The sequence below is a fragment of the Dipteris shenzhenensis genome, chromosome 27, assembly GCF_047967505.1.
Source record: "Dipteris shenzhenensis isolate YYH24624 ecotype China chromosome 27, Dip_SZ_1.0, whole genome shotgun sequence".
NCBI lineage: Eukaryota > Viridiplantae > Streptophyta > Polypodiopsida > Gleicheniales > Dipteridaceae > Dipteris > Dipteris shenzhenensis.
Window position 1 is genome coordinate 44874340 of NC_141622.1, and position 12770 is coordinate 44887109.

General features: G+C 42.8%; 1 protein-coding gene across 2 annotated transcripts in view; it reads right to left on the bottom strand.

Moving 5' to 3' along the window:
- Nucleotides 1-813: 813 nt before the first annotated feature.
- Nucleotides 814-12770, bottom strand: part of LOC147884369 (uncharacterized) — a 112776-nt gene continuing 100819 nt past the window's right edge. For both annotated transcript variants that reach the window (XM_087399068.1, XM_087399067.1), the window contains one exon: nt 814-1028. In XM_087399068.1, the coding sequence (XP_087255194.1) occupies nt 942-1028 (87 nt within the window). In that variant the 3' untranslated portion in view covers nt 814-941. The remainder of the gene's footprint in view (nt 1029-12770) is intronic.

Sequence of the window (12770 nt, forward strand, 5' to 3'; positions counted from 1 at the left end):
TTAAGTGCAAATCAAACAACTCCTATATTTCTCCCCTAATGCATACTAACTACAATATTCGTTGTGTTTCTATCAGTAGAAGCAAACTGACTCTAGCAAGGAAAGAACAATACAGGCTGACTCACTTTCCTCCCCTCGGCCTTGCAAGCTCTAAGCAGAAATGCGAAGGCAGACGGCAACAAATATCAGATGGGCAACCCATATGCGCAGGTAAAGGACATGGGCAAGCTTGAGATATGGGAAGGGGGAGAAGAATAGAGGGGACTCGAAGTAGGTGAAGGTCTTGTGGTGTGCTATTGCATTCAGATTTGACTGTGTCTATTTCTTGATTTTGTCCCAGACACTAAGAAATTCAAACTTTCATGCGAGAGAAGTACGGGCTCAGAGAAACACCTCAAGAATGGATAATTTTCCGACTATAGAGAAGCGATGGAGTCACGCATGTCACCAAGCGGTTGCCATGTCAGTATAATCTAATAACAAATTATCAGCTCATTTGTTGCCGAATCAGAGGATAAGTGGACAGACATAGCTGTGAACATTTACATGGATTCCCTCTATGAAGAGAGGATGTCTTAGCCTATTACTGATGGTTGACAGGATCATGCAGAAACATCATTTTGCCACACCCAAACCTGAGTTTCAGCATCTAAATCTGCCTAACATTTCAAACCATATCCAGACACACAGTGATCTCATATAGGAGAAAAAATATGAGTTCATGATATGTCTACAAGGCACATTTATCAGGATTTAGTCTTAGAGAAATGGACCAAGTGAGAGAGAGAGAGAGAGAGAGAGAGAGAGAGAGAGAGAGAGAGAGAGAGAGAGCTTCATCAACATGCTTCCATCTTCAAAACTACTTTGTAAATAAAGAAAATAGACTTTGGTAGCAAGGTATAATGCAAACATAATCAGCTTGAACATGCTTTTTTCTATCTTTAATTCTTATCACCATACTCAGTTGGAGCAGCTCTTGTTTGTACTTGACGCTCTAGTTGATTGGATGTAAGCTCAGAAATTTCTACCTGTATAAAATAAGGCATCACCCTAATTAGCCAGTAAAATTTCAGCTACACTAACATGAGCATGTTGGAACATAGATGATGGTACCTTACTACATCTGGACATTTTATGAGGATTTGCAAGCATCTAAACCGCAAGCTTCAGGACTGAAATTATGTAGGGAGAATAAATGAAGTTATAGACTAGATTTTGTCAGGACTGTAAAGTTATCCAAGGTAATTGAAACAAAGCCATCTATGTGCATGGGTACATGTGCATGCCTATAATTGTAAATGACTACCAGCATGAATTCAAAGACACACATAAAAGCAGAGGATTTGAGATGACTATGTAATGACCAGGCTTCTTGCAATAATTGCATCTGCCTTTCTTCACCTTTGCACCTTTATCTGCATTCCATGCATTCGTGTTTGCATTTCCCTCCTTCCTAAGCATGGCGGGTCTTTTTCTAAAATTTACCCTTTCCATGAGTGGCAAGTGCTTGCTCACTTTGACTAGAGAAACGGGCAGAATGGGAAGTCCGTGTTTCTTCCTATAAGAGCAAGCCAACTAACTCCTCATCAAAACTGAGTGGAGCAGCCCTGAGCATAATGGTCAAGGAAGTAACAAAAGTATCATAGAGGGTTCCATACTATAGAGGGTGATAGAGACCAATTTCTTGTCTTCTATATCCTCATCAATAGCTGCGAGCTCATCTCGAATGTCAGTAATCTTTGCAATATGAGCTGAGATAGTTTGACCTTCCTGCATGGACAAGTCATTGAGATTATTGTGCAAGGCAATGCTTCTTGCTTCATTCTTCACATTCCACATACTTTTCACTCTATCCCAAGCTGCCTTTGAAGTCTTGCAAGACTTGATAGTGGACTTAATCTGTGTCTTCACAGACAATGCAATCAAAGACAAATCTTGGGCATCCCTTGATCAAACCTCCTCTAATCTTCTGTGGGAGCAACATGGGTAGTGGCAGTAGAACCTTGAGTGGTAGCGGAAGATGCACTAGAGCTAGGTGCACCAGGTCTAGTCTCATCCCCATTCACAACATCCCATAAGCCCTTTCCAACCGAGATATTCTTGAGTGTAAACGACCACAAAGCATAGTTGGGTCCATCTAACTTATCTGCCTTAGTCATGGTGGCAAAATTCTCATTGAGAGACATGATTGCAAGCTCAAGAATAATTTCAAGTGTACCTGCAAAGGAAAAGACAGCAAATGGACAACTGAAAGGCCACAGATTGCAACGCGATCACTGCAATGACATTCATTGACAGTGGTGGCTGCTTTGAAATAGCAATAAATCTCCCCCAAAAATTCTGCTCAAACCTCAACCCCTTCTGGGATACAAAATGCAATCAAGCACTATATGTTTGTCCCAAAAAGTTGTTCTCAACCACAGACAAAAGTGGCTCAAATGCAATGTGCTTCTGCCCCCAAAATTAGCCTGTATCTCAGCCAAACAATGGCTCACAATGCAATAGCAAACTCTTGCTCAATAGGCATCAAAAAGTGCATCAACCTACAGCCAACACTTAGCTTCAAAATGCACAACACCTGAGCAATGATTTGCACTTAATGTGTAGCCCAAAATTGTCCCAAACGCATTGACACCTATGCAATGCAATTTGCAACACCTGTGCAATGCTATCTGCAAGAACCAACTGGGAGAGGCTGAAAATGAGCTCAAACAAAGATCAAGAGCTGGAGCAGAAGAAATAGCTGAGCCAGGAATGCAGATGGCAAACTGGAGAGGCAATGGGCAGCAATGTCGAGGTGTACGGTTAGCAAGAGCTGGTCCCAGGCTGGAAAGTCGAGGTGTATGGCTGTTGTGGATGGCAAGGCAGCTGTCCAGGATTGTGGGCTGGCGAAATGTACAGAAATCAATAAAAATCAGCAAAATGTAAATAATTTTGCTGGTACCTTCCGATCTGTTGCTCAGAATGAAATTCTGAGAGCACGAACACCTCCGAAAGGGAAGTTATGGTACTTGAGTGTGTGTGTCCACTCTATACGAGTGTTGTACCTTCACTTGTCACATCAATCAACTCAATGGAGCTTTTAGTCATGTAAGTGATTTCATTTTGGTTCTTCCATTTCATTTCATATCTAGTTCAAGTTATGCTTCCTTCCTTCTAGCTCCCTTGTCTCCTTTCCTCCTCCTTCTAGTTCCTTCATGTGGTATCAGATCCATGTCCCCTTTCTAGCTTTCCTTTCTTGGACAAACCTTAGGAGTGAGGTAGCCCGGAAATGGAAGCTATCTTCTCCCAAAGGGCATCCCTTCCCTCTCTTCCCTTAGCCTCTCCATGTGCTGATGATTTGTAGAGCTGCTACTGCTGATTCGTGGAGCTGCTGCCTCGGAAATCCCGCCGCCTACTGCTGCTCATTCCGCCTCTCCTTCCGCTCCAATTCATATCTTCTAGGTCCTGATGATAAGCAATAGTCACATTATTGACCTGGGGTCTTTGAGACAAAGCATCTGCTACTCTGTTCCAAACTCCTGGAGTATGGACAATCTGAAAATGATACATTGACAGCATATTTGCCCATTTCATATGCTTCTCGGAGAGCTTTGTCTGAGTCGAAAAGTATCTCAGACTTTGGTGATCTGTTTTAACAGTAAAGTTTGCACCTAAAAGATAATGTTTCCAAGTATGGATGGCATGAATTACAGCCAATAACTCTTTCTCATAGATTCCCAGATATCTCTCTGCATACCGGAGTCTCCTGCTCTCATAGGCCACTACATGACCATTCTGATGCAATGCAGCCCCAACACATTCCCCACAAGCATCGCAATCCACATCAAATGGCTGATACAAATCTGGAACTATTAAGATTGGCTCTGTGGTTAGCCTCTCTTTGAGTGTAATGAATGCTGTCTTTTGAGGAATTCCCCATCTGAAAGCTGCATTTTTCTTAGTAAGATCGTGGAGTGGAGCGGCTATATCCGCAAAATGCCTAATAAATCTTCTATAGTAAGAACACAGGCCTAGGAAACTTCGAACTTCATGCATAGTTTTCAGCTCTGGCCATTCCTAAATGGCATAGATCTTTGCCGGATCCATCGATATCCCATCTCTGGATATTATATGCCCGAAGTAATGGATTTCTTCCAGGAAGAATTCACTTTTCTTGCTGTTTGCATAGAGCTGATGATTTCTTAGCTCTTGAAACACTATAGCAAGATGTTCCTTGTGCTTTTCTTCAAACTTAGAAAAGACAATTATGTCATCGAAGAAGGTACCAGTGAACTGTCTGTAGGGTCGGAAGATACAATCCATCATCCTATTGAAAGTAGCTGGGGCATTTGTCAATCCAAAAGGCATCACCAAATACTCAGACAACCCAAAAGTAGTGCAGAACACTGTCTTGTGCACATCTTGAGGTTGTATCCTCACTTGGTGATAGCCACTCTTTAGGTCTATCCTGCTGAAAACTGAAGCTCCATTTAACTATCCAGCACATCATCAATGCGCGGAATAGGGGATCTATTCTTAATGGTCATTTTGTTCAGTGCGCGGTAATCGACGCACATATGGAATGAGCCATCTTTCTACTATACTAGCAGTACAGGGGAACAAAAAGGAGAAGAACTGGGCTGAATCAGCCCCTTGGACAACAAGTCCTGCACTTGAGTCATAATCTCTTCTCACTGAGTTGCACTAACTGTGTATGGGGGCCTATTGGGTGGCTCGCTGCCAAGAATGAGTTCTATGCCATGATCCTTAGGTTTCTCAGGGGGTAGCTCCTCTGGCAAAGCGTTAGAAAAGCAATCTTTAAAATTTTCAAGAAACTGAAATTTATTCTGATCTGCCTCACTTATTTCAGCATGCATTTCCAAATCTCTCTCTTTTACAAAAATCATGTAAGCTGAAACTGCATTTTCCAACATAACTATTTGATACAATGGGAATAGTTTCCCCTCTATTCCTAGCAACCACACGATGTACTTTGCCCCTATGTACAAACTCCAGCACTCTTTTAGGATGAGTCAACTTCACTGCCTTTGCGATGAAACCAAGGCATACCCAAAACTACATCATGATGTTTCAGTGGAGAAATGAAGAAGTCTTCCTGATCCACATAACTCTGTACATGAAGACGGAGCTTCCCTATCAAGGGAGTGACTGGCACAGGGTTCCCACATAACATTTGGTTGGCATCTAGAGCCTTGCCCAACTCCTCCGTCTTTGTTTCCAGCCTAAGGGCTAGATCCTCTGATATAAAGTTATCAGTAGCCCCTGGATCAAATAAAATCAGCGCTTGCTAGTCTCTAACTTTGCCCCATGATAGCAACAATTCTCATTCTTATGGGTTTGAAACATGACCCAGTATGTCAGGAATTCCTCCTACCATTGGCTTTTACGGTCCCCGTGGCTTCTTTGCCTCTTTTCCCTTCGAAGTTGAAGGCTTTTCTGGGCACTGGGCAGTCACATGCCCCTCTTTGCCGCACTTGAAGCATTTACCCTCTTTCCTGAAAGTTTCAATCTGTTCAGGGATAAACTGTGGTCTTTCCTTATAGGGCTTTTACACTTGGTTTCCCCTTGGCTTCTCAGGCTGAAATCCCCTCTTCTGAGCCTTGGGAAACTCTCTGATTTCAAACTTGGGGGTCGCTGGCTTTTTATCCCCCGGTAATCCTGCTTGTAGTGATGGCACACTAGTAGGATCCTGCATGTACATGAGACTAGTCCGGCCCTGTATTTCCTGAGTTGAGTCTTATCAAAAATATTCTTGAAAGGCGAAACCTGCAAGTATGCGTCCCAAAATTTCTAATTGTAAGACTCAACTGTATCTTGTGCTTCCATATGAATGCTCTCCCAACCCAGAAGGACATGATCCTGAAACTGTTTGGGAATAAACTATTTATACAAAGCTTTCTTGAAGTCCTTCCATTTCCTGGGGGCTACTTAGTTGGCTGGTTTAGCTATCCACCATGCACTGGTTGTACCAGTCAGATGTAACCAACCATACGAAGCTTTGAGGACTCACTGAAGTTTTCAAGGCTGAAAGCAGCATCAAATTGCCTTATAAACTTCATAGCCTTTTCAGCTTGGCCGTACTAGACATTGTAAGTGGCAAATCTTACTGACTTCCCACCGTCCTTGAATTCTTTAGTCTCTGCCTTCCTACTGGACTTCTTCTTCTTCTTCTTCTTCTTCTTTTTCTTCTTTGACTCCGAAGATCCCGAAGAAGGAGGTGATGTTGAGGATGAAGAGATAGAGCTAGAAGATGACGATGAACTGTGATGATGCTTCACCTTCTTCTTCTTGGGAAGGGGACCTGCACTTTTCCTCTTTTTGCCCACCACCACTTCTTCCTGATCTGTTCCAGAGGGAGGCTTCTCTGGCTTTCCCTCAAAAAGAGGTTGTACCATCCTATGAAACAAGGGATCACTTGTTGCCTCTCCCAACTGAGTAATCAACTCCCTGTAGGCACTCTCTTTGTTAATCTGTAAAGCCTCAGCCTGCTGTACCTGGTTAGACTCTGCCATTCCCTCATGGGATGATTGGGCATACTGCTGTGAAGCCATCTCTGCAACTTGTCTGAGATCTGGAACTCTCTCACACACACACTATGTAAGGAACTGATGCACTCAGCCTTTGCTTTTCAAAGAGAAAGTACCTCAACAAGAGGTGTCTTGCATTCACAACTTGTACCAGTAATGGGCTGTCAACTCAAGGCATGAACTCAAAACTGTGTGCCCCTTTTCTGGCTACTGCAAATAGCACTCAAAATGCATTTGATTGCCTTTTCAAAACACAAAGGCATGCATTTTCTCTTTTCTGCAAATCTCTGATTTTTCTGCTTTTCTGCTGCTTTTCTGACAGTAAAAGTCTGACAGATAAGTGAAAATTGATGGCCAGAACTGTCTCTGCAATTTTTTTTTTTTTTTTTTTTTGGGATGACAGTAACTGGATGGGTAATTGGCTGGTTACACTAACCAGACTGACTGGCTCTGGTCTGGTTAGTCTGTGACTAGATAGTTACTGTCTGGTCAAACTGACCAGACTGGTTCTGTTCTAGTCTGGTTGGTTCTCAACCCACTTGTAGTCTAGTTAACCAGCTATGGTCTGGTTAGCTATAACCAAGGTTAGTTGGTCAGACCTGGTTCCACTAACCAGTCTAGTTTAGTTAGGCCAACTAATTAGACCTCTGACCAGAGTCCAGCTAACCAGAGTTACACTAACCACGGGTTAGCCACATGTCTGCCACGTGTCAGTCCCACGTCAGCATTTGAGCTGGCTGCCACATGTACTGAGTACGTCATTTGAGTACTTTGCCACCTGGCTGCCACGTGTACTACCATGTCAGCACCACACGTGTGTGCGCCATGTCATATGTTGACCTGCCATGTCATCTGCTGCCTGGCTAGGCCGCTACGCCAGCGCAGCCTAAGGTAAGAAAACTCGGGCAAAATCACAAGGTCGTCACGGACTTCCGTCAGCGTCGCGCGAATACAAAACCCGGCAAAAGTTTCTATCTACAAGGTCCGCTCATAGACTCGCTGCATACACGAGCACTGGGGTGCTGTAATGCTAGTTGCGCTCACGCCCATACACTTCCTTCTCTACACCTTACTGGCAATAGCAAATCAACGCCACCTGATAATCTATACTCGCAACTTGACGCACAGCATCAGAAGCTCCATGCGATGGACAAGGTCTTCTCCTCACGGCGAGACCTCCGAATAAAATCCCGTGGCTTGTGCTTGTGTCGATTGCTTGTGCTGCTGAAGCTAGATTTGCTCGGGATTTCATTCATTTGAGACGGTGCAATTACTTATAGCCAAAGTCCTTATAGCCTTTAAGCTTTAGATCGTCACCCCCTTCAAAAAGAAGGCGAGCCAAGCTCTAATACCAATGTAACCTTCTTCAAAAAAGCAACATCAAAATCCTGCGCTCAAATTTACTCTTTCATAAACTCTCCCTCACTCTCTCTCTCTACAGATGCACTAGGGCCCAGGACAAAGCGTCGGGCTGGACCCCCCCCAAGGTTTTTATTCATGAAGAGAGAAAGCTATTACAAAGAGTTCAGCATGAAGCTGTCTGATCCAAAAAAAATCCAACATGAATCCATATTACAAGAGATTCAAGCTCATTTCAAATTGGCAACATGCCACTTGTCTAAAATCTAGACTAAGTCCTATTACATGCCACTAAGGGCAACTCTGGAGTCTTCGAAGCACTTGGTCATGCGAACTACCTCCTAGATGCTTGTTAGGCTCCATAGCGCTTAGGGAAATAACCCTTCCTAGTACCTGCAACAATCAATTAAAGCGCACCACCATGACACCCATTAATTGTTAGCGCTTTGCATGCAAATAACACACTGTGGACTAATTCTAGTCACGGTGGGCGTCCCCACTGAACACATGTGCACATATAGGACACCTAGTCTCCCATTCTTGCCAAAGACTAGGGCTCATTCTGTGCCGGTATCAAGATGTGGCATGTACAACATCAAACACCGAGTCAGGTAGTTCCAAAGGTTCCATTGGTTGGAAGACAAGTGCTTAGATCGACATCTATTGGAGGACGTTGTCATGAGCATGCTCACATAAACGAATGCCAACATTAGAACGTGTCATGTACATCATAAAGAAGACAATCTTGATGAGATGAAGAGCGACCTTAAGGTCCCGAGTAAGCGATTGTTATCAACACCTCACATCTAAGCCTTTAGATTTCATAGATCTAGACCGAACTCTGAGAGCAATAGAAACTACAACTTACCAATAGGATGTTAAGACATTTGAGGTCTTGAGCTTTGGCAAGACCTCAAAACCAGCTTCTATGTTCTGTGATGTTAAAATTGCAAAGAAAAGCAAGCATTCTTTAGTGCTAAAAGTTATTCTTTTATGGAAGAAAATGTGTTGGTGCAAGTGCAGGAGTCTCTTCCCTCTACTGTACAATGCTTGGATTTGCTTGCAAGTACATTCTTGATTAGTGAAATGAAAAGATCAATTACGATTAATTTATTAAAGACTTAAATTCAAACTCTTATTATTTTGAATAAAAAATACAAATAAACATATCCTACTTTAAGTAGTCGTATGATTGATCTCATTCCACTAAGAATCTCCTACATAGATTGTTGAACAATGAATGCCATTAAACAAATAATTTATTAAGCATTACAAATAATTTATAATTCCACATTAACTTAATTTCAGATTTGGAATTAAAACCATAGGTACTCCAACATAATTGTAAAGATAAAAAATATATATATTGACATGGTGAAATTTCCAAATTACATAATGTACATTCACTTGATGCACAACTCTCGCACAAAGTGCTGCTCTTCCATTGCACTTACAATCTATGCAATATACTCAACAATATCAACTCTTTTAACTGATGCACAACTCTGACAAAGTGCTAGTCTTCCATTGCTCTTGTAGTCCATACAATATACTTATGAGCTAAAACAAGGGTATTCCAATAATACCATGATCATCCAAATTGAGTCATTCCACATGATTGGATGCCTTTGAATCTCTTCACGAGAGGTGGGCGGAACTCTGTAAAGTGTGTTTCTGCTGCGTGAGAAAAAATCCTTCCAGGGCTCCTATCCAGGCATCAATCCACATACTATAAACTTGCAGAGCAAGGCCATACACTGCAAGCTATTGTGGGGAGAATGAGGGTCCCCCAAGCCACCGTGGCTACATCATCTGAGGTGCCATCTAAACCGCTCCATAGGAAGTTCCTGATAGGTCTCATGAGCCGAGCAATATAATGTTATGCTCTAGCCGAGATAGCATGACCTCGAAAAGATCGGTGGGCATTTTCTCTTAGATGACCGACTTCTGTAATATTTTATGTGCGTAAACAAAATGGTCAAGGGAAGTAATTGCCAAGGTCCTAGGTGAGGGTGTATTGGCATCGACTAGGTGGTTCTGAGTGCTAAGGCCTAGGTGCACCTAAATGTGTAATAATGCCAAGGGGCAAATGTTTTAATTGTGCCCCAAGATTTCATCATCGAGGACGCTGATGCTTAAAGAGGGAAGGAATGTTATGCTCTAGCCGAGATAGCATGACTGCGAAAAGATCTGTGGGCATTTTCTCTTAGATGACCGACTTCTGTAATATTTTATGTGCGTAAATAAAATGGTCAAGGGAAGTACTACCAAGCTCCTAGGTGAGGGTGTATTGGCATCGACTAGGTGATTCTGAGTGCTAAGGCCTAGGTGCACCTAAATGTGTAATAACGCCGAGGGGAAAATGTTTTAATTGTGCCCCAAGAGAGGGGTAAATGGTGTACCAAGCTAAAGGTGTAAAAGATGACATGTGGCATGAGGGAACCATCTAGGGAGTTATGGGCTTGTGGATATGCATGAGGAAAGATAATTACGTATCTTATGTATGCATGGGATCCACAAGAGAGGCTGGGAGGAAATTTATGATGCCATCGCCTGTAATTCGACGGAACAGTAAGGATAGAAAAATTAAGCGTAATATATAATCTCTAGATCTGCACCAACATGATCAAACAAACCAAGCAGTGGCCAACAATACCTGGTTCACAACCACAACTCTGGATGCAAGGTCAAGTCTGGCTGAACTCCAAAAGATGAGTTTCCTCCTGATACTCTCCAACTTGGGAGTGAACTGCTGTGCCGGAGAGATGCGCAACCCAACCTGGCATACCAGATATCTGACGGAGACTCCCCTCTGAATCCAAGTGAACCCTATATCAATCCCCCAAACTGGAGTGTCCTCATCACTGATACAAAAGCCATTGGATTTGTTCCAATTAATGTGTGCACCTGTCGCAATGCAAAACAATCCAATGCTGTCTTGAATGAATTTAATGTTTGTGGAGTGGCATCCAAAAATACAGCAGTGTCATCTGCCAACTCACTGTCTAAGAGCTCATCCTCCTGCCTCAGAGGAAGCCCGAGCCCTATGACCTTAACATACACTTTGTGTAGAGAATGAATATCTCTTAATCAAAAGAAGCTTCCACTCTTTGGTGTTCAGTGCTCAATTGTTCATGTGCTTAATCTCCTTGTGTGCATGGTCCCTCAACACTATCAACATGTGATAGCATCCTCTAACCTTGCAATCTCTCATCCTCCCCTCTATTTTGTACTTATCTCTAGCAAAAATAAGAAAATAAGATACCCACTCCCTTCTTACATTGAATAACGGAAACAATCCCTAAGCTAGGGATCCACCAGGATCTGCTCTGTCTCCATGCTAACTTGCTAGCATAGACCAATATCAACTACAAACATAGGTATACTTGTGGTATCGGCTAGCGCGTAGCCACCCAATAGTAGATTCCTCAAGATTACCCCCGAGATAGAGGTTAGGAAACCTTTTGATCATAGTCCATTCAAGGTAAGACTACGTGTCCCATACCACATAGCTCCATCTACGCATAGATGTTGTTAGGGAGACATAGCTCTGGATCTAACTTTGTATTCTCAAGAGGCCCCCACTCCTGAGAATGCCCCAACTGAGCGATGGCTCTTACTTATATAGACGTAGCATGTCTTAGGTGTCTCAAGCCTAATACTTTCTTAGTGTACTAAGGGTACCACGTGTCCTAACTGTCCTAAGGGTTAGGACACATGACCATAGGTTAACCTAACCTCCATAACACTAGCCTAGTTATGTCAATGCGTGGACACAACATTCCCCCCCTTAAACAGAGAAGGCCTAAGACAAAAATTCTTTAAATTGGCATCGAAGAAAATCAACACTTTCCCAGGTGTTATCATCATCGGAATGATCATCCCACCTAACATTGAGCTCTGGAACATACCTATGCTTAAGTTTTCATTCCCTATAATCAAGAAGGCATTCCAGTTCATGGGGTACATAAGTGGATAGGTGTTCCAATCTTATGAGTTCACCCTCAGAGACGAGGTTGTCTCCAGCACCCAAAGCCTCTTTCAATCTGCACCCAAAGCCTCTTTCAATCTTTTGACATGAAAGATTGGATGTACCCGAACTCCGTGAGCTAATCACAACTTATAAGCCGCATCATTGATCTTTCTAAGGATTAAAAACAAACCACAATAGAGATGAGATACCTTGTACATAGGGATAGTGCACATTTCCTCATAATTTTTTGGAGTTCTCAAGTAAACGTGTTGACCTTGTGATAAAACTCGAGGTGCGCTCTTTTGATTAGCATAAAATTGTGCTTTGACTTATGCTTTCCCTTGTTGCTGACTCAAACATATCTTGCTGCTGTTGAGCAACCAATTAGCAGAGCAAAGCTCACCTTGACATTCTATAAGCCAACTACCCATGGGGCTCTAGGCTCATATCCATACATTGACATGAATGTACTATTTTGAGTTGTTGAATGCTTAGCACTATTGTAAGCAAAGTCCAACACAGTCTGATAACCCACTCATTCTATTCATTTGATTTCTGCATGATGAGCCAAACTCCTGCTAAGTTGAGTATCCAATTTCTTTTTTTTTGCATGAAAGAGCTGGCATAGGCTGCTCGGGAAGAACCCTACATGGTCACCCAAGTGTCCATCAAAGTATGTATGCTATCAGTCTAAATACTAGCCATGGTTTGAGAGGGATGGACCTGAGGCCCATCCAAAGCCTCTCCGCATCTGGCTCTCCACATATGCCACGCTGCATACTCGCCAGTATCTCCCAAGAGGTGTTTGCATGAGCATGTACCGGTCTAAAGGGGACGTCGTCCAAAGAGCAATACTCAACTAAGTGTCGTTGAACCGAGATAGCCCAAGAAGAGTCCTACCTCAAAAA